We start from the raw sequence: 19,423 nt of genomic DNA on the forward strand, positions 1-19,423 counted from the left end.
GTTGTCACATATACCAAGTTCAAGATAGCGTCCCAGGATATAGTTATCTCGTCCCGAGATCAAGTTTGACAAGTGACACCACTCTGAAAACTGTAACAAGTTCCTCCGATTAGAGTTGGAAGCGCCGTTGAACATGACGCTGGCGGTGTAAAAACTGTCACAACTGAATCGATTGAAGTATATCGACCTTCAATTGTCGGTGTCGGGCTCGTCGGGTTAGGTGGCATTGTGTGCTACGAACTGGCAGGATTCGAATTTTGCCAATGATTCCTCCGGTGCTCAAATCCACACAGGGCGAAGTTATCAAGGATTCGCAGCTATGGTAGCAGTTTTGGGTTGCATTCTCAGCCTCGAAGTCTGGACAATGAATGATCTGAGATATCCAACCTTCACAGACCACTTGCAAAATTGCAGCCTGCAACGAAGAGATAGACCAATCCAAGACGTGCCATCTTTCAGATACAATCAGTGAGTCTGAGCGGATCCGTTGGCGAGCCGTACCAGCAAGAAGTCTGCCTTATCATTTCGGTGGTTCGAGAGGCCGAAGCCTCAAGCCGATTACATGCGATGATTTTCCAATATGGATGCCAAGGCTAGCCACAACCCTCCACAAGGAATCTTCCGTAAGTGACCTTATCTATTGACGCCCGACCCAGGTTTGATCCCAATTTTCATACTTCACTCCCATAGTCAGATCCTCGAGGAGGCACCTCCGTATGCAAATAGCAAGGCCAATCACAACCAACACGTCGCTTGGCACATTTCAGTGGAGGCTAGAACCAAATATGAAACACAAAAAGCAAAGGCATATACGAGTTGGCCAAAGAGCGTAATTAGAATGTGGAAATTAGAAGCCGTCTTAATCTCCCCTGTGTGTGTGAATGAGAAAATGAGGCCAGAAGTGCCCAAATTTGTGATCATCGGTACACGTGTAAAATCAATAGCGGCTACTCAATCACCAGTGACAAAACTTCAGCACTGTATTGCAAAAAATTCCTTGTAACCAATTTCGGGCTTCTGAAAAAAAATATTGGAACTCTGCCTCTTGGTGCTCACGGGCGATTTTGGGAGAATAAATGTGTATCTTCAATAGTCTTTCAAGAAATCGAGATTTGACTTGCCTCACTCGAATAGACTATCTTAGTTGGAAGTCTGCGCAAATATTAGTCCAAACAACCTGAAACATAGTATGCCCCGAATTCAGCGCAATCAGCTGCTATATGAGATGGAAGTTGCGCCATACTCCTTGCCGTGAAAGATAACCTTCCAGTTGATCCTGTCATCCGCGAAGGTAGCTTCAAGCTTAAATTCAGCTACCATATACTCTTCAGAATTCAGACCAGATCTGCATCGCGGAAACTTGCTGTCTGGAACGTCATTAAGGTTTGCTGATACTCTGCAGATATTGTATGCGTCTAGTTGATCATAAGGTAGTCAGTGACTTCCATATGAGATTTACAGCATTGCAACGAACCTTTATGCGCGTAGCGTTGTGGTGCATCATCCTCGTCGCATCCCACGAGAACTGCAGCAAAGCTACGATCCTCACCGGTGCGAAATTGACATCCACAGGAAATAGAAGCAGTTCTGGGCGTTAAATCTGGCAGTCGCTCCCCTTTACTTACGAGCCATGTCATTTGACCTCTCGCATACTTGGTCCCCTCATACTGGTCTGTATACATGTCTTGTGCTAGATGCTTGCGTGGATTGAACCTCTCCGAAGCATAAGTACCATAATGCTTTCGGGCGAGCCTGACAGCGACAAGTCCAGCTTGGGGACCTTCCAAGCCTCTGCAAACAGCTCCTCTGGCCACTGCCGACCAGCTCCTATACTTTAGTACAAGAGGCGGTACGAGGCAGTGAGTTCTCACGGAAATGAAGGCCTACTGGTCAACATGTTTCGATCCTTACAATACTCAACGATTTTCGAGTAGAGATACTCATTCCTACCGAAACCGCCGACGCTGAGAACCATCTAAACGGGCTGAGGTCATCGATGCACTTATCTAGAGTTATTAGGGCTCTCGCCTTTGGTTTCCTATTGCCGCTTTTCAAAACAGCAGCAACTTGGCCATCAATCAACTCGAGGATACGATTGACGCATGGATCGAAGATCGCTATGAGATCGGAACTATCAAGTATTAGAAGCCTAAGCATTCCAGGGTATTCTCATGTCCCACTTGCCTCGTAACAGTAAGTTGACGGTCTTCGATGCCTTTTTCGTCATCTTCGATTCCGCGCTCCTTCGGAAGTGGAACTTCGAATTCTTCTGGTTTGCCCTCAAAGTACATTTTGGCAGTTTCGAAGGCAGTCATCAAGACGCTCCCGTGGCGAGTCTTGGCCTGTGGAATCTTCCTGAAAGCTTCGGATCCAAGCTTTTTTTCAAGCCAAGTGAGGAATTCCTAACAAGATAGGTCAGAAATTTTTTGGTATAATTTACCGAAAAACATCATTGAAACCGACCTTGTCAACGTAGCTGGCTCCGCACTTGTCCCCGCTACCAATCGCAGCTTCTTCTACCTTTAGAACGGGATGGACTTGAGTGACGTGATAAGAAATGAGATCCTGTAGAGCAGTGTTGGCAGTAATGGTGCGGAAGGTCACAATTTCGACTTACAACTGTTCCACCTCCAGCGTCGCTTAGAACAAAAGAATCTCCAACCTGCAGTCTCAACTTAGAAATATTATTAGAGGGAATCGAGGGAGTTATCTGAATCTGATCCTTCCCCGCACCCTCTTTCATATCCTTTAATGTGTATATGGCCGCAGCTTCGGGTTCCGTCACCAAAGATATCTTACTCACGTCGAACTTTGCTTTGGCGACCGCTTTGACAGTAAGGTCCTTCGCATGTTCTGACCACACAGCTGGAACAGTGATGACAAGTTCCTTGTTTAGGGTAGAAAGTGTGGATCCATAGATCTTCGCGAGGTCACTAAACACATGTTTTCTAATCTCTGTGAGATAGTCTGCCACCACATCAACCGGCTCTTTCCCAGGGTATTCAGGAGGTCCGTCTTCATCTTCATCGGAGTCGTTGAAGCCGAGTCCATCTATACTGAGTAATTCCAGAAGCCTTCTCAGTTGGTTCGACTTGTTCAAGCGCTCGTCCAGTCTGAGCTTCATCATTACATAGACCTTAGCTTTGGTGTTGGGTTTGATCAAGTTGCCCCATAGAATCGTGGAGTTTGGAGGAAGTCCGTAGGCGATGCGACTAGGGACTTTCTCCGTGTTTGCCATACTGGCCAGCCCAGGCCATGACTGAATCAATTGTACGTTTGCGGTACCTTTTGCGCCTGCGACATCGTCACAGAACGCAACTCCACTGGCATTACAATTAGATTCTTTGTTTTTGGTAGTGTAGGGATAAAGGACCAGAAAATCTTGGAACACTGTGTTGAATAGTCTACTTACCTGAACGTGGTACCAAAGTCCAGGCCAATAACTAGCTTCTTCGACATCTTGAAGGATAATTGCGGAAGCAAGTTAGACGAAGAATTGCAGGAAGAAGCCAATGCGATGTCAGGAGTAATGTTCGAGAATCAGGGTGTCAAGTTGTGCTAAGGTTCTGGAGACGGCGAGGAACTGTGAAGAGGAAACCGGCTGCCTGCTGTCCTTCATACACGTCAAGTCCGACAGTCTGCCTTGGCTGAAGAGATAACTACGCCTCATTGCCAATTTAAGGTCCAATACTTGGGCCAAGAGTCCGGGGGCGCTTTAGTCACCTGCATAGGTGCCCTTGACTCAGACTCGTGGTGAGTCGTGTTCAGCTGATAAGCTTGCATCCGCCATCTCCTTGGCAAAGTAAAAGTAATATCGATGAGTAAATGGAAGGACAAAGCATCAGCGGTGTGACGCCCAGTTTGAACAGGTCGATCTCGATATCGAGAAAATGACGAAACATAACCCCAAGAACAAGCCAAACAATCGAAACTCAAAATCAAACACGAGAGAGAATACTAGTAGCGGACTAAGCATGGTAAGCAGTACACATTGCGTTCTGAATGTAGATTGACTTTAGAGGCTGAGCTGGAAGCTTCTGAAGCCCGATGCAATCCATCTCCCAGAATCAACTTCACGAGAACGACATGGGTACAGCAGCATCACTTGTGCATGGACCTGTACCACGACCACCTCTCAGTGGCCCTGCCTCTCACAGCACCGCACAGTCTCGCTCAAAGCGCTCGCACCTCTATGACGAGCATGAGAGCCCGGCAAACACAACCGTCAGACACAGAAACGCCCTTGAAACTTCATCCAGAGAGGAGGTAGAAGAGTTGAAAACCGAGTTGGACTCTGTCAACCGTCGACTGTACAAGGCTGAGGCGAACGTTCAGAAACTAGAGATGGAAAAACTTGAATCTCTGGATCGTTTTCAACCCGTATTTGATGATCACATCATCGCCAAGATAAAGTCCGTGGAGCAAAAACTGAACACACTAGTGAGCTTTCTCGTCAAATGTTCTGCTACCACGGATATTTCAGACTTGGGAACAACTCTCGCAAAATACACATGGTTTAATCGCTTCAGTCGAAAGCTGATCCATATCGACTGCAACAACAGAGTAGTACTTCGAAAGGCCTTGAGAAGCGTGACGTGGATGTTTTTGCATCATGAGCTTTTCTCGACTCCATTTTTGTGCTTCGGAAGTGAAGTTGGAGAACAACTTTCCAATGTCTTTGCAACTCTATATGAGGAACCGCGTATGTCAATACAGATGTCAATCAGAGGGAACATATTGCTGACAGTTAATTTTAGACCTAAATGCCGAATCTGTCAAATGGCGTTGCCTCACCGTGAAGCAACTTGAAGCGTCCAAGATCTGCCAATCCGACGACATTACTTGTCGGCAGTTGCACGAGAAGTTTCAATTGCGCATGGGAAATATGCGTTACAATATTACCGAAGCGGGGCTTTTCAAGGAGAAATCGAAGAAGATGTTTGAGGCGGCTATCCAGCTCGCAAAGCTATTTGCTAGCCAACGAGCAATTTTCGAACTGTTTGACCCTCCGAAAGAGCTTTGGTTCAAAGCTGTCGATAGCGAGTATTGCACCAATGTAAACAGTACTGATGAAAAGGATGACCAAGTGGAGAGATCGGGAGTAGTCGCATTTATCGTCTCGCCAGCATTACGGAAGCGGGGTGATGGAAAAGGGGATAACTTGAATGAGAGCACGCTCTTAACGAATGCATTCGTTCACTTAGCACTGGAACACCCAATGAAGGAGAGTTTCGTAGCTGATTCAAACGTGTTGCACGATACTTGATCCATGTGGAAAGTACTATGGGGGAGCACTGTCTCGACGTATATTACTTATGACTCGTTAGCTTAACACGAATACAGAGCGTTTGCCTCAATAGCATGGGCGTTACATAGAAGAAGAAAAAATTGCTTATTTTTTCATATTATGCTTTGGTTACATCTCTCTCCTAGCTTTTAGCAAAAACTTCGTTAAAAACCATGTTTTATTCTCGGTTTTTTTTGTCCATATTCGTTATTCACCATTTTGAGAATATCGTTATAAATTACGTCGAAGCTTCTCGATGCATTATAAACAGAGATTTCAAAGAATGCGAAGAACCGAAGTGAAATGTGGAAGTATTTTGCAGATGTTGCAGTGTTGAGGAGCAAATCAGCATAGAGAGCGACCGAGCTTTGCCCCGCATTGTTGTACCCTCCGGCTAAAGCTTTAAGCGACAGGTCCTTCCACCAACTGAGTAAGACATGTGATGTGGAGAGAACATGAAGCTTGTAGGGAAGTATAATATAATAATGTATTATACAGTCTTGTACAGTGTTATACAGCAGGTACAGTACATACCTGTTAAATCCTTGCTTTCTTTGGCTTGCCTCTTACTTCCGCAACGAAGCTCCACTCAGCAGCCGAGTCATCCGTTCCCTCTGTTCTATCGGGACAATCAAGTACTCCCCTTTTCTAACCCTCTTGAATCCCTTCTTTTCCCACTCTCGAAAATGTGCAACGCCTATTTTGTGCCAAGGGACATTGAGATCTTTCGAGACTCGATCCTTCCACATTCCCACTGCTTGGAAGTACTCAGTGCCTTTAGGAGCCTCGCCCTTCTCGTAGAATATTTCGGCCATCTGTTCTTGCTCGTTTTGTGCCCTGTTGACTGCGCGGTCCATTCCTTTCACCATCGCAGTTTTGTTGTACGCGGATGGATTCATCCATCGTGCGACTTTCTGGTAATCGAGTTCGAAGCCGGACTTGTCATAAGTCGGAGAGCCATTGGGACCTTTCGCGTAGCAGACATGGAGTCTAATAGAATTAGTAAAGGGTATTTGGAGGGTCAAAGTGTTGGTATATACTCATGGAAACAATGTCCCTCGTTTTCCCTTGCGAATTGCGCGTACTCTTCCTCTTTCTCCTCAAATGTCTTGCGGACTTTCTTTCCAGGCGGACCCTTGAAGGGCTTGATGTTTGGCTCGATAGAGAAATCTTTCTTTTTGATGGGACCAATGCGTCCAGGCGTTCTCTCGTATTCTTTGGGCTCAGGAGGTGGCGGAGTTGCGTTGTTTTTACTCACTGTCGGTTCGACAGCCGCCGCTGGGGTCAAATTCTCCTTCTCATTCTCCGTGGACTCTGCTTCTTCAGCCTTCCGCTTTTTGCTGACTGGAGCTCTTGGAAGCGTGGCTGGTTTCGTTGGCTGTTTATTGCTTTCCTCCAAAACTTTGCCGCTACGGAGGGAAACCATTGTTAAGACGACGGATAGAAAGTTCAATTGACTTACTGACTACGCGAATAAAAGAGATATCAAGTTCATCAAAACGTTGAGAAATTACAAGGTAACATTGGTAATCTCCTGCTTTGTTTTGATGACGTCTGTGAGTCGCGAATCGTGCGCATAGGCACGTGATATACTATACACCAAGGTGAGACCTTCTCATGTCTCTCTTATCTTACCGAGAGGAAGTCTAGTCTTTTAAACTTACGAATTGTCACAATCTCAGTCGGAGCTTCTGTTCCCAAGATTGTGGGAAAGTCCTGAAAGGTCACTTGCCACGGATATCGACTTCCTTTTCGCGGCCACACATCCGAATCAGCGTGCAATATCCCACTTTCGGCCACAACATGAATCGAAAGTGTTATTCTTATTGGCTTCCAATTCCCATGTCATCGGTTGACCATACCCCGAATGTGGGGAGGACCCAGCATTGCGGAGAGACCTTTCTCGAAAGAGCCTAAGAAGATGGGCGGCGAATGCAGCAACGCCATGAACGACATAAACATTGTTCCGTACGTCTCCGCATACAAAAGGGAAAGCTTGTCCTCTTGCAATCTTGGCTGTTCAACACCTTTGTGCAGTCAAAATTTAGAACCATGGCGGATGTCAAGCAGGAAGCACTTCAGAAGGAGAATGTGGCGGATGAAGCAGCGAGAGGGGTAGCCATCGATCAAGATCGTGATACATTCTTGCCACGCCCATCTGACGATCCCAACGACCCTCTGAATTGGCCTATGTACCTGAAGGTAGGCAACCGGGAATCCTTCTTGAGAACAAAATGTTGATTCATGCAATAGGTTATCATTTTGCTTCAAGTCTGCGTCCTTGCCGCCATTGGTACCTTAAATACGGCAATCATCAACCCAGCTTATGACCCTCTATCCAAAGAATTCCATATCACTAAAGTGCGAGCCTCATACCAGACCACTGTTGTCATCGCGCTCAATGGCGTTGGACCTTTTCTGTGGATCCCTCTCGCCAACGTCTATGGACGACGGCCGGTCTACCTCTTCACGACCTTGCTCGGTTTTGCTTCTGCTCTCGGCTCAGCCTATGCGAAGAACTTCACGCAGTTGATTGTTGCTCGAGTCTTCAACGGGCTCTGGCCTGCTGCAATGGCCCTCGGTAAAAACACCTGCTTCGTTACTGGTGTCGAAGCTAACTTCTACAGGCCCTGCAACAGTCGTTGATCTTTTCTTCTATCATCAGCGTGGTCGAGCCATGGGAATCTTCACAGTCATTCTCACCACAGGAGCTCATATCGCTCCCATCGTTGGCGGACTGATTGGTCAATACCTGGGCTGGCGGTGGACCTTCAAATTTGCAGCCATCCTGGACGGTTTCATGCTCCTTCTCATCGTCTTCTGTTTGCCAGAGACACTTTACATCCGAGACCAATCTCGCCTGACAAGAACATTCTCCGAGCGAGAGATAGCTTTCTCGCCAAAGACCTATATCTCACGTCTCAAGCCTTACTCCACGTTTCCCGAGCTGGAGCTAAGATGGAATCAATTCATCATTCCTTCTCTGAAAATGGCAATGTACCCCTCCGTCATCTTCCCCGCCCTTTACTACGCTGCTCAATATGGCTTCGCATCAATATTACCCGCCGTCACAGTAGCAAGCATCTTCTCAGAGCAATTCGGCTGGAACACCCTCGAAATCGGTCTTGCATACGGAGGCGCTCTATCCATAGGAGGTATCCTCGGCGAATTTGCAGCAGGAATAGTACTTGACACGATCATCAAGCGCGCCCGCAAGAACTTTGCAGGCGAGAATCCACCCCCTGAAATTCGGCTCAAAGCTATCTGGACGGGAGCTTTACTTCTCCCAGCAGGACTTCTCATCTATGGCTTCACTCTTCAGTATCATGTCTTTTGGTTCGCGCCGCTTTTTGGAATGGGCCTTTCTTGCTTCGGGCTTCAAGTCATTGCCACTACTTGCTATACTTACAGCATTGACTCCTACCGTGCGGAATCTAGTGAGACGAGTCAGTTGTTTAATTTTATTAGACAGACGTTTGGCTTCACTTACGCTTTCTATGTCGTGGATCTGTGCGAGAAGATTGGATACCAGTGGGCTTTTTTCATGTTTATGTGTTTCGGGAGTGTGCTGGCTTTTGCGCCAATCGTGGCACTGATGTTCAAGGGGCAGGAGTGGAGGGAGAAACTGGGAGAACCGAGGAATGTGAATGCTCTTGATAGCGATGAAATGCAAGCGAGGCAGGTGGTGGTTGATAAGTTGGATGAGGATAGGAAAGTGGATGAAGTATAGGATTCCGGCAGCAGGAGTGGGGGATCGGAGAGCATTTAACATTGACAACATCATAGCTACTGATACAAAAGACAAGCACGTTCCAGCCCTTTGTGTACGTCCAATCATCGTCTATCATCCCTTCACCTCATCTCATGCCCTCTCGCTGTCGACAATATCTCCCATCAGTGAGGCCCACTCCGTCAAGTTCCTTTATACCCTCCATTCGGTTGTCCATACTGCTGCTGCCCCTGCATCTGCCCAGTCTGCTGCTGCGGCATACCAGCCCTTGGGCTGATTGGACGATCGCCATTTGGCACAACTCGAGTGTTGTAGTCGTACTCTTGGGATTTCTTGGCGTTGTTGCGTTTTCGAACCTCTCTGATAGCAAGGGCGATGCACATTTTGTTGGAGTTGATGAAGCCGTGTGCTCTGAGCGGTGTATGAATTATGTTTTGTCTCGACGAGTGAAAATGTGTTTGTTTCGACGAGCGTTGGTGCAGAGATGATCAGTGTTTGAAAAAGGAGTTTGAAAAGCTGGTTTATAGACTTTGAGCTTGATGATGCCTCTTATCCGATGAATTCAGAAGGGAGCACAGAGCAATATATAGCAAAGTTCCCCTACCCATGAGCAGCTGCACATCACCCTTATGATGCGGTGGAGGCGCTCATCTCATTCAAAGCCTCGAACTTCCTTAGGGCTGTGCATCGATTTGACCTATCTACATATAAGGTATCCAGAAGGAGAAGTGGCATTAATATCAATTAGGACAATAATGCGAGCTGAGACCGCAGGAATAGAATGAACGTTTTCTTGTATGCCCGATTGGGAAAGCAGTGCGAGTGGCACGGTCAGCCGAGGGAATTGATTGGTTCAACGGCCGATAGTGGAAGATACATCGTCGGTATTTATAGCAAATGAAATGCAGTTGATGAATTATAACAGGATCATGATGATGCGATGAGAAGTACAAAGGTATGATTGCCCCGCAGCCCTGATGCCTCTCGACGTCGTAGCTAATAACAACTCCTCGATCATAGAGGAATTCAATAACTAACAGCTAAGCACGTCGAGGTAACTTACCCCTGACTAGTACTCTCCTTCTCAGACAATTATTAAAAAAGACTTTCAGATAGAAAAGAGGCTCATGTACAGCGTAACAATGGATCTGAACTAACAGAATTGGAAGCTTCTCTTATGTTCGTGAAATCAAAATGAATGAGCGATACTTTTCAACACTAGCATTTGTTGATTAGAATGCGAAAGAATTTGGTGCCAACAGCGGCAGAGAACTTCAACCCAAGACTGGTTCCACTCGCACTCCTTTGCATAGTTGTTCCTTGTCAATTGTGCACGGAATTCACTGAGTCGCTGCCCATCTGGTGAGCATCTACTAGGCCGCCATCACTGGACTCGAACTTCAATCTGTAATAACTTCTCTAGTGAACAGGATGTCTCAAATAAGATCCTTGTTGTAATTGTGATACTACAGCCATATGCATATGGAACGCAAACGGTGGTCGAGGAGCTGCCAATACCCGGGCAATTTTACCCTTTAGCCATCCGGATTTTATCTAAACTGATTCTTGATCTGTGAATTTCTGAGAGAGAAATTTTGATACCTGAATTCTTGATGTGCAGATTCTTGCCATGCAGATTCTTGATATGCGAATGTTTGACATGTGAATGATTGATATGTTGATTTTGTGGCTAGACGGCGATACCTACGCAACAAAAGCCCGTGATCAAAGTCAAAATAGGTACCTAAGTTGCTTAATTGAGAAGATCAATCGAGGCAGGTGTTGATACGTATTGTTGAGGAGTTGGGGTGTAATTAGGCCATGGTGAACCAGAGCCATCCGTCTGATTCAGAGGGTCGTTGGAATCACGTGTATCTGTTTTGGAACGGCCTCGGGAGGGAAGTGTGATATTGACACCTATTCTTTACAGAGTCACAAGCAATCATTTGAGATGCAATTGACTCTTCTTCTATTCAGTATCTACGGTCTCAAATAGCGCCATGAAGTGTCGAAGGGTCTCCGTCTTCTTCAAGTTTCCGCCTAAAAATACTTTCGACCCATATTACGAGGATGCCACCCCTCGAAAGTAATTACTCCATACACAGACATTCATTGTTATCGCGCCTCGAACTTCTTTACGAATGGCCATAACTCTGTACCTAGTGAATCGTCTTGCAAAGGCTCCAAGTTCACCGTCGATTGCATGCTGAAGGTGTCAGCGCAATGCCCGTGTAGGCTTGGATCGAGGGTATCTTACGACTTACGAAGGGGAGCGCGTCTGGAAAGCTCGGGGAACAGCCACAGGAGGGAAAGTCGACTTTGTAGCCTTTTGTAGTTCAGGCGACTTGTCGTTCGTCGTCTTTCCCAACAGACCCATCAAAGGTGCTCGGAGAGGGGTTGGTGCTTTTCCATCTGCAATCGCAGCCACAGGAGACTTTACAGGGTTCAGGGATGGCCATTCTTGTTCATCAAGCCGCTTTGGTGATTTCAGCATCTCTGGCAGTGACTTCGATGTCTGTAAATCTTGTGCAGGAGAGCTAGATGATGCTGAGGCCTGAGATTTGCTGATGGAAGCTACAGGAGAAGGAACGGTGATTGGGGCTGGGCGGTGGGTTGCAATCTTCTGATTTGAGTTGATAACAGGGGAGGGAACGGCGACCGAGACGGCTTGATTGTTTACCTTCTTCACTTCTGTACCGGAAGTGGAGGGTATTGTAGACGGCATAGGTGTATGGTCTGCCTCAACGTCTGCATTAGCGACAACAGAAGGCAGTTCTGAAGGCATAGACGAGCGGATTTCCTTCTCGGCGGCCATCACATCTGCCTTTCTCTGAGAATGATTACTCGTGAGAGATGACGTGCTCTCCTGCTTCGAATGGCTAGACTGGGATGGTTGACGAATGGATTCCCCAAAGGTAGTCGTACGCTTGCTGGGCTTCTGAGTCTTGTTCTTGGCCTTTGATGCTATCATAAGTCCCTCGTCAGTGGTAGCCTCCACTTTCTTCTTATCGACATTCTCAGATGCTTCATTTCGAGAATCTTTAGAGGCTCTAATAGAGGCTCCAACATTGTCTCTAGGCTTTCGCGTATCAGCTTGGCCGGTGGCATGGATCTCAGCATCCTCGCTTTGAACTCTGGACTTTCGAGACTTGGGGTTCGTGAAGCTCTGTTGTCGGCTTGAGGTTGTACTGAACGAGGTATTGGTACTGGGGTTGCCTGATATGCTATCATTCTCATTGCTGACAGGCGAGATGATGGTTTCAGAAGAGCTGTCGGTCAAGAAGGATGCGTTACCCGCAGTCTTCAGATGACCTCCATTACCCTTCTTCTTTGATTTGCTCTTAGACTTCTTTGGTGCAGCCTCAGCTAATCGACCAATACTCGCAGGTCCAGGTTCGATATCTGATCCGGTCTTGGTACTTGACTCAGGCTTTTGAACCACCTTTGCGACACACTTGTTCGGTTGTTGTTGTGTGAGAGGCTGTGGTGCGGGAACATGTTCAGAGACGGGAACTGGAGTTGACGTCGGGTGCTCAGCAAAATCATTGTCAGAGTTGTTCTTTCTCAACACGTTCTGTCTCAGCTGCTCTTTTTCCAAAGTGCCGTTTGGGAAGCCAAAGGTTCTCTCTACGATGGGTTTCATCGGACTACCAAGTGGTGTCGGCTGCCTTGAGTTCTGTTGAGAATTTCGCTTGGGGTGATTGAAAGTCTTCTTCGCCTTGGGCGTTTGTCCTCTACTCTTGCTAGGTGTTGCCAATGGTGAATTCTCCTTCTTTGGGGTTGAGGGTGCAGTACTTGGATCAAAGAATGGTCGGTCCAGAGCCTTGTGTAAAGCGTTCTTGTTCTTTGGAGATATGTTTTGAATGTCTTGCAACGGCGTAAAATGAGCCTGGACATGTCGATTCTCGAGAGCTTCTGGAACTGCTGCCCGGAAGGACGGTTCACTACGCATATTTGCTGAAAAGTTTCGAGTATGACCATGACCTACGTATCGACCAGGGGAAGCACGAAATTGACTATATCCAGTCTTCTTGCTGATGTTAGACATGCTGTATCCTCGCTCTCTCTTCTCAGGAGGCCTAACGGCAAGCTTGCCTCCAGGAACAATCTCGTAGCCATTCCACATTCGGATAGCAGTTTTGACTGCGGACTCATGGTGAAATAGAACGAAGGCTGTGCCTCCACGATTTCGAAGATGGCTAATTGTCTCAACGCTGCCGCAACATTCCATCATATCTCTTAGAGTATGATCAAGAAACATTTCTTCGGGAGCGCCGGAAAGGAACACGGTTCGTGCAGGCTGCTCGTCAAGCTTTCTCTTTGGGCCAGTGTAAAAGATCGTAGCAGATTGATTTGTGTGAACGCGGGATTCATAGCCTTCGATGCCAAGGTCCTCTTCTGGCTGGGACATGGGCGTCTGAGTTCCTGGTCCTGGACCGTACGGATATGCGACAGCAGTAGACGATCCCGAGGGACCTCTAGAGTGTTGATAATAAGGTTTATCAACACTTGTAACCTTGCCAGGGTTGAAAGGGCGACTGGAAACCTCATCGCTGACCGTACGTCGGGCTTGATAGTCTCTCGCGTTATTATAGAAGCTGGTTCGAGAAGTATTTGAGAATGTTCGTGGTCTGGTTGGAATACTGTACCTACGAGAGGTCATATCGGCAGCAGAGGCACCACGTTGTCGTTGTTCCGTAAGGACATAGATTGGTTCAGTGCTGCGTGGGGTGGCCTTTGGTTGTTGACCCATATTATTGAATCGAGAAGATCCACGACCTTGTTGTGTAGCATTCGACCAGGCTCGTGGCCTGTGATCTCTCGAAGCATTATCAACACCTCCGTGAAGGTTGCGTTGGCCATCCATGAAGTGCTGATAGCTCTGGGGCACGGAATGGTCGGGGCGTAGACCGAGAGGGCCTTGGCTAGGATGAGGATATTGTGGATATACGCTTTGTGTGGGATGGGTTGGCGCATTCATCATCGCCAAACGACGATGTTCTTCCAAGAGTATGGATCGGGCTTTATTCAGCTCGAATTTGAGGGTCTTGATCTCTATTTCTGTGAGAAGCTGGAAGTCCTGACTTTGGCATTCCTCTGGAGTGAGCAGAGTAATGACATCGATGTGCTCCGCAACATTGACAAGTCTCTTCGAGTTTGCGTCAACCCATTCCCTAGCGAATTCTCTGATGATAGAGGGCTGTTCATCATTCAATTCTCGGTTCATTTCTGCGAGACATAAGATTAGCTGTGTATTCTAGATCTGGATTGCACAATCCCACAACGTCTTTTGAGACGACCGCGATCACAAAGGCGATTGAGTTGAACGGCAATGAGGTGTAAATGTACTGGGTTGTGGGAAATATTGCCATACTGTATCCAGAGGCATAAAAACAGATAGCATGACTTACCAGCCAGACGAAAGATAACAGAATAGCAGAAGATCGGTCCTTCCACCCATAGATCGACGGCATCGAAGTAGCGGTACAGATCGAACCATTCTTGAATACCTATGATCTTGCGGGCTTCGACGGGATTTCGCTCCCACAGGGCCTTAACCTTTCTCTGAACATCGAGACCCAAATCAGAACGAACCATGGTCTGAGGGTATGGTGCTACTAGCTTTCGCTTCGGTCGGGATTGCATGCAAGTTGAGAAGATAGCTGGAACGGCATCGGGGAGGTCGTAAAACGAGATATGCAAGCCTGGTGCGGGTGTTGGAATGGCGGCAGTCATGTCGAGCTTTGCTGTTGCTGTAACGCGTCAATCGAGGCTTCAATCAATTGGGAGGTGAGAAACATACAACTTGGGTAGAATGTAGCTGCAGTGGCTACGAGTCGCGGAGCGTGTTCGGGGATTGGCGTGAGTTGAGGAGCCCGCATATGGGGAGGGGAAGCCATCGCGAAGATGTTCGCTGACTCCGCAAGAAGAAAGAAATCAAAGTCAACGCGATGAAGCGGAAGTTATTGAAAGGGGAGGGAGATAATACACGGGTGGGGATTTGAAGATGGGGAAGAAGGTGGGTGGAAGTTCTTGAAAGTTGTGGAAGGAAGTCGCGAGAGACCTTTAGCACGCGAAACTTTTTCCAAGAGTGCTGCGTTCGAAGGTGAACAGCAACTAAAAAATTTCTCGTCATTGTCCCTGAATGCAGGAGACAATACAAGGATTTGCTTAGAAAGAGTTCCGGTATCTTGGATCGGAGACAATGCCTTCCGCTCCTTCAAGTTCTGTAGTCATTGTCCACAGAGCTCAAGAACAATTTCGGCAGCACCATAATCTACCAGAATTACCACACAATGGCAGGGACACTACAGTTCAAACGCTCTCTCAAGCTCTTTGTTTGCAAGCAATTGGCGATAACTCGCTTCCTTTCACATTTACATTGTACTTGCATCATATGATTGCATTCGCTTGATGCAGAGAGCGGAGAAGAAATAATGGTACAGTGCAATTTACTTAATGCTTCGGAAGGGATTCAATCATCTTCAGAATCTCAGACTCGTTGGCTCCAGCTACGGCCTTTCCATTGCTCCAATCAACAGTCTGGGAATGATTAGTCTAATGTGATGTTCTCGTTGCAAGATACACTTACTACTGGTCTCTGGAAGTTCTCTGAGCTTTCCTTCAACTTCTTCATAGCATCCGCTTCATCCCTTGCTCCCTTGATGATCGTGCCAGCATTTCGTGCACCAACGTATTCGAGGATGCTCTTCAATTGATCTTGGGTGGGAGGCTCTTCAGTCACGTCGAGCTCGAATTGTGGTCGGTTAGGTTTGGTTTGGTGTGAGTGATCGCTAGCCTGATCTTCTGTGGCATGCTCGGATGCATTGGCAGAGACTTGCTTCAAGAGTGTGTGAACTCGAAGAGAAGCTGGTGAGCTTGCCTTGTGGAAGAGGGTGATAACATCGAGGGTTTTATGCTGCACAAGAGAGATGGCTTATTAGCAGATGTTTCCCACAGATTGTAGTAACATTATGTTATATTCATTGCAGGTAGTACTAACAAAACGAAACATTTTGACGTGTTTACTTTTCAATTGATGGTATTGTGGTGATCGGCTGTGGTCGAAAACTGAGAGCTTCAGTTTGGTACGCCATATGACGTTAGCAGCAGCTTGCCCCCTGTCCGCGGCTCTGCCGGGTCCACCTTTCCGGCCAAGCCCGATTTGGTTGCCAGAGCGATCGTGTGTAAATTTGGACGAGAAGTGTTTCTTGTCAAGTTCAGAAAAAATCACGTCCACATTCCAGTCTATTCGCAGCAGCTCGGTCTACAGCATTCTCGAACCTATCAATCGCCAAGATGCCACCCCTGATTTTACACAATGTTCCAGACGAAGAATTATACGTAGGCGAGGACGGAGTACAAAGACCTTATGCGATGCTCTTCCCAAGGTAAGCACCAGAACATTGCGCAATGTCGAGTCAAGTCCCTGACCATTTCAGTAACGATGGAAATCCGAGTTTGGCACGAGCGCGAAGGGTAGTCCCAGAGACTGGCTCGTTCGGGAAATCTACACGACGGTCGAGGTCTCGAACAGGCACACCTGCAGCGAAGCGCGAAGATCCCACCATAGCAGCTGGAGATGCCATCTTCTCCCAGTTCTTCGCTCAAAAGTCTGCTGAAGCGTCGGAACTACCACAAAGACGGGGCTCGGTCTCGGCGTCGATGTCCCAGCCAAATCTGTCTTTGAACGCTCCTCTGGCGCAGATCGATGGAAATGCTGGAACCTCTTCGCGCTTCACGAAAGAGCCCCACAAGGAACCCACAGAAGTAATTTTGCGAGGGTTCTTGTCGACACAACAATATGCAGCAATTAGAGAGTTTGAAAGGATCGGTGGAAGGATCTGTGAGGATTATCCTCGAGACCCACCTATCGAACAACGACGATTCAAGGCCGACCTTCGCGATCCAGCAGCATTACGACGAAAGCCCATGACAGTGGAAGAAAAGGCGAAAGCGCTGAAGTTTGCAGGAGGAGAACACTGGATCAAGGTCACTTTCGAATCCGCCGAGGCAGCAGAGATCGCTATCGAGTCCTCACCACAAACTATCCTTGGGCATTTGGTTTATGCTGAACTATATCGAGGTGTACCACCGACACAGGATGAAGCGATACCAACTGTTGGAAAGACTCGCACGCCCAAAAAGACTGCACAAAGCTTAGGTACAGCTTCGGGATTCAACACCCAGCAAGCTACCCGGACGTCGTCAACATTGCCTCGATCATTTGCTACACCTTCTATGCGTGAAGTAGGACGTGGTAGCAGCTCTATCTCTCCTCCAGAGTCGCAAACCTCGTCACATACCCTCGATACTGCCACGATGGCCTCCACTTCTTCATCCGCTACCATGACCGGTACGGCACAAAACTCCGAAGAACTGTTATTTTGTCGAAGGATACCCACTGCAAAGCGAATCCAGCTTCTCCCTGCAGAACAAGCTTTATTGCCTCAAGAGTCATTCTCCAAGCGTGTGATGAGCAAGATTCCTTTGGTTAGCTGGTTTAGCACAGATATTATTGGAAGTGCAGTACCAAGGACAGATCAAGGAGAATTTGACTGGGCCAAGGCAACCTTGTATTGGAAGTTAGTATGGATGATTGATTCATGCACTGGTTGGTTCGATGTGTTTGGAAACGACAAGGAGGACTAAGGTGGATGGCGAATGCGAATTGAATAATACCCTTTCATTGTTTTGCAGCATGGCGTTATTAGGGATAAAAGGTTGGCAAGACCATCATCTGTACATTGAACCAGCATTGGGTCATCATGATTACAAAACACAAGTAATGAAGTAACTCGAGAACTCTTGTTTGTGCCTTGTGTTCATCGTTCAGAAAACATATAAACATTTAAATTAAGTAGTTGAAGAGTAAAGTAGCTCAGGGGTATTGAAAGCCGAATACACGCTAATCAGACACAACGCCATCATCCGTTACACTCCAACGCCTTTCTCTCCTTTCACTTCCACCTTGTTCGCTCTCTGTCCTATCTTCGGGCTTTGCAGCCTCACCGTCTTCTTCCTCTACAGCGGTCGTATCTTCAGTTGCTGTGACTTCTATCGGTACAATCGTTTGCGCAGAAGTTGATTCTAGGCCGCCATCTGGATCTTTATCTTCCGCTTCCTCCTCTTCCGAGATTCCTGTTTTCGGTATGGAGAGTCCAGATGTAGGCTTGATATCCTCCAAAGGATCTCTAACTCTTTCTCCTGGTGTTGGTGAAAACGGCCGTACTCCTCTCGACTTATTCAAAATCCCAGAACTTGGAACATCCCTTTCAGAAAACATGCTCATGACATCCGTATCTCGTGGTCCAGATACAGCTCCCGCAAGACTCTGATATGGCATCCCATCCACAAGCAAGCTATCACTCCTACTGTGATGTGTCAACTTAGGTTGCAAGCCTTCGCCCGTATCGCCAGCAAGAATACTCCTATTCTGAGGCAAGATGCTGAAAATCTTGGCTCCATGGTTCGGATGTGCGTCTGCAGCACCAAGATCATCGCTCGCAAAAAGATCTCTTCCTTTTTCCAAAAGTTCATCCAATCCACCCCCGTTCCATCCTTTCCTAGCCAAAGCTTCGAATATATCCACTTCTGCTCTTACCAGCCCCGCACTACATTCCACGATCCCTTGACTCATTTCCTGACAATCCCTTAAGAGTCCCAAACTGTGTCCACCGCTCAGTCCTGTCAGAGCATCCAATTTGCCCGTCAGCTGGACCAGGTGTTCTCGGAACTTGCTCACATCCCTCTTCCTCTGCTTATGCAACCTCAGCCCCTCCTTCTCCATCTTCCGAATTTCCTTACTCATCGCCTTCGCCTCTCTCTGATACGCATCCTCCTCCTCCTCCATCCTCCTCTGCCACTGATCTAGTTCATGCAGCAACGGAACCTCGAAACTCCTATACACAGTCTCACTCAATATTTGCTGATGATTCGCTATCAACTGATGTACACCGCTTGCTGCCAGCAAGTTATCCGCCGTACAGACTCCTTTCGCGGCAAAGGAGTTCGTCATGCTATCCACTCCAGATGGAGGCATGGATTCTGATCTTGCTTCTTTCAATCGCGCGCATGCTTCCAGTGCGGAGCCAAATGTAGAGGCAGCAATTGATAGAGCAGCTAGAGCCAATCGGTAGGACTTTGCGGTGGTGAGAAGGTCTGCGTATGCGATTTGAGAAGCTTCGAGGTCGGATTTGTTGAGGACGGCGTGGGGTGGTCGAGGAGGTGGTGGCAGAGGGAGGTTGAAGGAACTAGGTATAGGATTTGCAGTGCTGGCATATGAATATGTAGGAGAAGCTGGCACGGGAGGAAGATTGCTGGGCGAAGGCGGCCGGCTTGTTGTGGCCATGTTGGTTGTGAGGATAGGAGAATGTCTTTGTTTATTTTGATGCGAATGTCTGAGT

The 19,423-nt window shown here is 47.4% G+C and overlaps 8 protein-coding genes across 8 annotated transcripts; 3 read left to right on the forward strand and 5 right to left on the reverse strand.

Annotated features, from left to right (window-relative positions):
• Nucleotides 1–1,209: 1,209 nt before the first annotated feature.
• LY89DRAFT_574266 (uncharacterized protein) lies at nt 1,210–3,459 on the reverse strand (the record flags this gene model as incomplete). The annotated part of the gene is made up of 8 exons (XM_018208734.1): nt 1,210–1,415; nt 1,475–1,824; nt 1,872–1,964; nt 2,003–2,168; nt 2,204–2,402; nt 2,464–2,565; nt 2,618–3,323; nt 3,413–3,459. The coding sequence occupies 8 exons, from the start codon at nt 3,457–3,459 to the stop codon at nt 1,210–1,212; spliced, it is 1,869 nt and encodes a 622-aa protein (XP_018077590.1).
• Nucleotides 3,460–3,827: 368 nt separating this feature from the next.
• Nucleotides 3,828–5,349, forward strand: LY89DRAFT_713742 (uncharacterized protein). The gene is made up of 3 exons (XM_018218073.1): nt 3,828–3,977; nt 4,022–4,702; nt 4,758–5,349. Exons 2-3 carry the CDS (start codon nt 4,048–4,050, stop codon nt 5,264–5,266), a joined length of 1,164 nt encoding a protein of 387 aa, XP_018077591.1. The 5' UTR covers nt 3,828–3,977; nt 4,022–4,047; the 3' UTR covers nt 5,267–5,349.
• A 433-nt stretch (nt 5,350–5,782) lies between these two features.
• Nucleotides 5,783–6,909, reverse strand: LY89DRAFT_680024 (uncharacterized protein). The gene is made up of 2 exons (XM_018213994.1): nt 6,328–6,909; nt 5,783–6,277 (listed from the first exon to the last, which is right to left on the reverse strand). The coding sequence occupies exons 1-2, from the start codon at nt 6,711–6,713 to the stop codon at nt 5,854–5,856; spliced, it is 810 nt and encodes a 269-aa protein (XP_018077592.1). The 5' UTR covers nt 6,714–6,909; the 3' UTR covers nt 5,783–5,853.
• Nucleotides 6,910–6,938: 29 nt separating this feature from the next.
• Nucleotides 6,939–9,088, forward strand: LY89DRAFT_680025 (MFS general substrate transporter). Its single transcript, XM_018213995.1, has 3 exons — nt 6,939–7,489; nt 7,541–7,868; nt 7,915–9,088. Exons 1-3 carry the CDS (start codon nt 7,340–7,342, stop codon nt 9,015–9,017), a joined length of 1,581 nt encoding a protein of 526 aa, XP_018077593.1. The 5' UTR covers nt 6,939–7,339; the 3' UTR covers nt 9,018–9,088.
• A 2,057-nt stretch (nt 9,089–11,145) lies between these two features.
• Nucleotides 11,146–15,069, reverse strand: LY89DRAFT_176977 (uncharacterized protein). The gene is made up of 3 exons (XM_018205580.1): nt 14,821–15,069; nt 14,429–14,770; nt 11,146–14,246 (listed from the first exon to the last, which is right to left on the reverse strand). Exons 1-3 carry the CDS (start codon nt 14,915–14,917, stop codon nt 11,278–11,280), a joined length of 3,408 nt encoding a protein of 1,135 aa, XP_018077594.1. The 5' UTR covers nt 14,918–15,069; the 3' UTR covers nt 11,146–11,277.
• A 404-nt stretch (nt 15,070–15,473) lies between these two features.
• Nucleotides 15,474–16,032, reverse strand: LY89DRAFT_693456 (DUF1687-domain-containing protein; the record flags this gene model as incomplete). Its single annotated transcript, XM_018216636.1, has 3 exons — nt 15,474–15,560; nt 15,610–15,936; nt 16,021–16,032. The coding sequence occupies 3 exons, from the start codon at nt 16,030–16,032 to the stop codon at nt 15,474–15,476; spliced, it is 426 nt and encodes a 141-aa protein (XP_018077595.1).
• Nucleotides 16,033–16,232: 200 nt separating this feature from the next.
• LY89DRAFT_777032 (uncharacterized protein) lies at nt 16,233–17,820 on the forward strand. Its single transcript, XM_018222096.1, has 2 exons — nt 16,233–16,408; nt 16,460–17,820. Exons 1-2 carry the CDS (start codon nt 16,317–16,319, stop codon nt 17,667–17,669), a joined length of 1,302 nt encoding a protein of 433 aa, XP_018077596.1. The 5' UTR covers nt 16,233–16,316; the 3' UTR covers nt 17,670–17,820.
• A 7-nt stretch (nt 17,821–17,827) lies between these two features.
• On the reverse strand, nt 17,828–19,368 carry LY89DRAFT_703822 (uncharacterized protein; the record flags this gene model as incomplete). Its single annotated transcript, XM_018217347.1, has 2 exons — nt 17,828–18,158; nt 18,279–19,368. The coding sequence occupies 2 exons, from the start codon at nt 19,366–19,368 to the stop codon at nt 17,926–17,928; spliced, it is 1,323 nt and encodes a 440-aa protein (XP_018077597.1). The 3' UTR covers nt 17,828–17,925.
• Nucleotides 19,369–19,423: the final 55 nt, after the last annotated feature.

The sequence above is a fragment of the Mollisia scopiformis genome (assembly GCF_001500285.1).
Source record: "Mollisia scopiformis unplaced genomic scaffold LY89scaffold_2, whole genome shotgun sequence".
NCBI lineage: Eukaryota > Fungi > Ascomycota > Leotiomycetes > Helotiales > Mollisiaceae > Mollisia > Mollisia scopiformis.

Excerpts from the sequence above, each read along its gene's own strand:
- LY89DRAFT_713742 (XM_018218073.1), top strand. The coding sequence starts at position 4,048 with ATGCAATCCATCTCCCAGAATCAACTTCACGAGAACGACATGGGTACA. Across the intron at positions 4,703-4,757 it reads AACTCTATATGAGGAACCGC|ACCTAAATGCCGAATCTGTC; the intron begins GTATGTCAATAC and ends AGTTAATTTTAG.
- LY89DRAFT_680024 (XM_018213994.1), bottom strand. The coding sequence starts at position 6,713 with ATGGTTTCCCTCCGTAGCGGCAAAGTTTTGGAGGAAAGCAATAAACAG. Across the intron at positions 6,278-6,327 it reads GAGGGACATTGTTTCCATGA|ACTCCATGTCTGCTACGCGA; the intron begins GTATATACCAAC and ends TAATTCTATTAG.
- LY89DRAFT_680025 (XM_018213995.1), top strand. The coding sequence starts at position 7,340 with ATGGCGGATGTCAAGCAGGAAGCACTTCAGAAGGAGAATGTGGCGGAT. Across the intron at positions 7,490-7,540 it reads ATTGGCCTATGTACCTGAAG|GTTATCATTTTGCTTCAAGT; the intron begins GTAGGCAACCGG and ends TTCATGCAATAG. Across the intron at positions 7,869-7,914 it reads GCCTGCTGCAATGGCCCTCG|GCCCTGCAACAGTCGTTGAT; the intron begins GTAAAAACACCT and ends TAACTTCTACAG.
- LY89DRAFT_176977 (XM_018205580.1), bottom strand. The coding sequence starts at position 14,917 with ATGGCTTCCCCTCCCCATATGCGGGCTCCTCAACTCACGCCAATCCCC. Across the intron at positions 14,771-14,820 it reads AGCTACATTCTACCCAAGTT|CAACAGCAAAGCTCGACATG; the intron begins GTATGTTTCTCA and ends GACGCGTTACAG. Across the intron at positions 14,247-14,428 it reads TGTTATCTTTCGTCTGGCTG|AAATGAACCGAGAATTGAAT; the intron begins GTAAGTCATGCT and ends TATGTCTCGCAG.
- LY89DRAFT_777032 (XM_018222096.1), top strand. The coding sequence starts at position 16,317 with ATGCCACCCCTGATTTTACACAATGTTCCAGACGAAGAATTATACGTA. Across the intron at positions 16,409-16,459 it reads TATGCGATGCTCTTCCCAAG|TAACGATGGAAATCCGAGTT; the intron begins GTAAGCACCAGA and ends TGACCATTTCAG.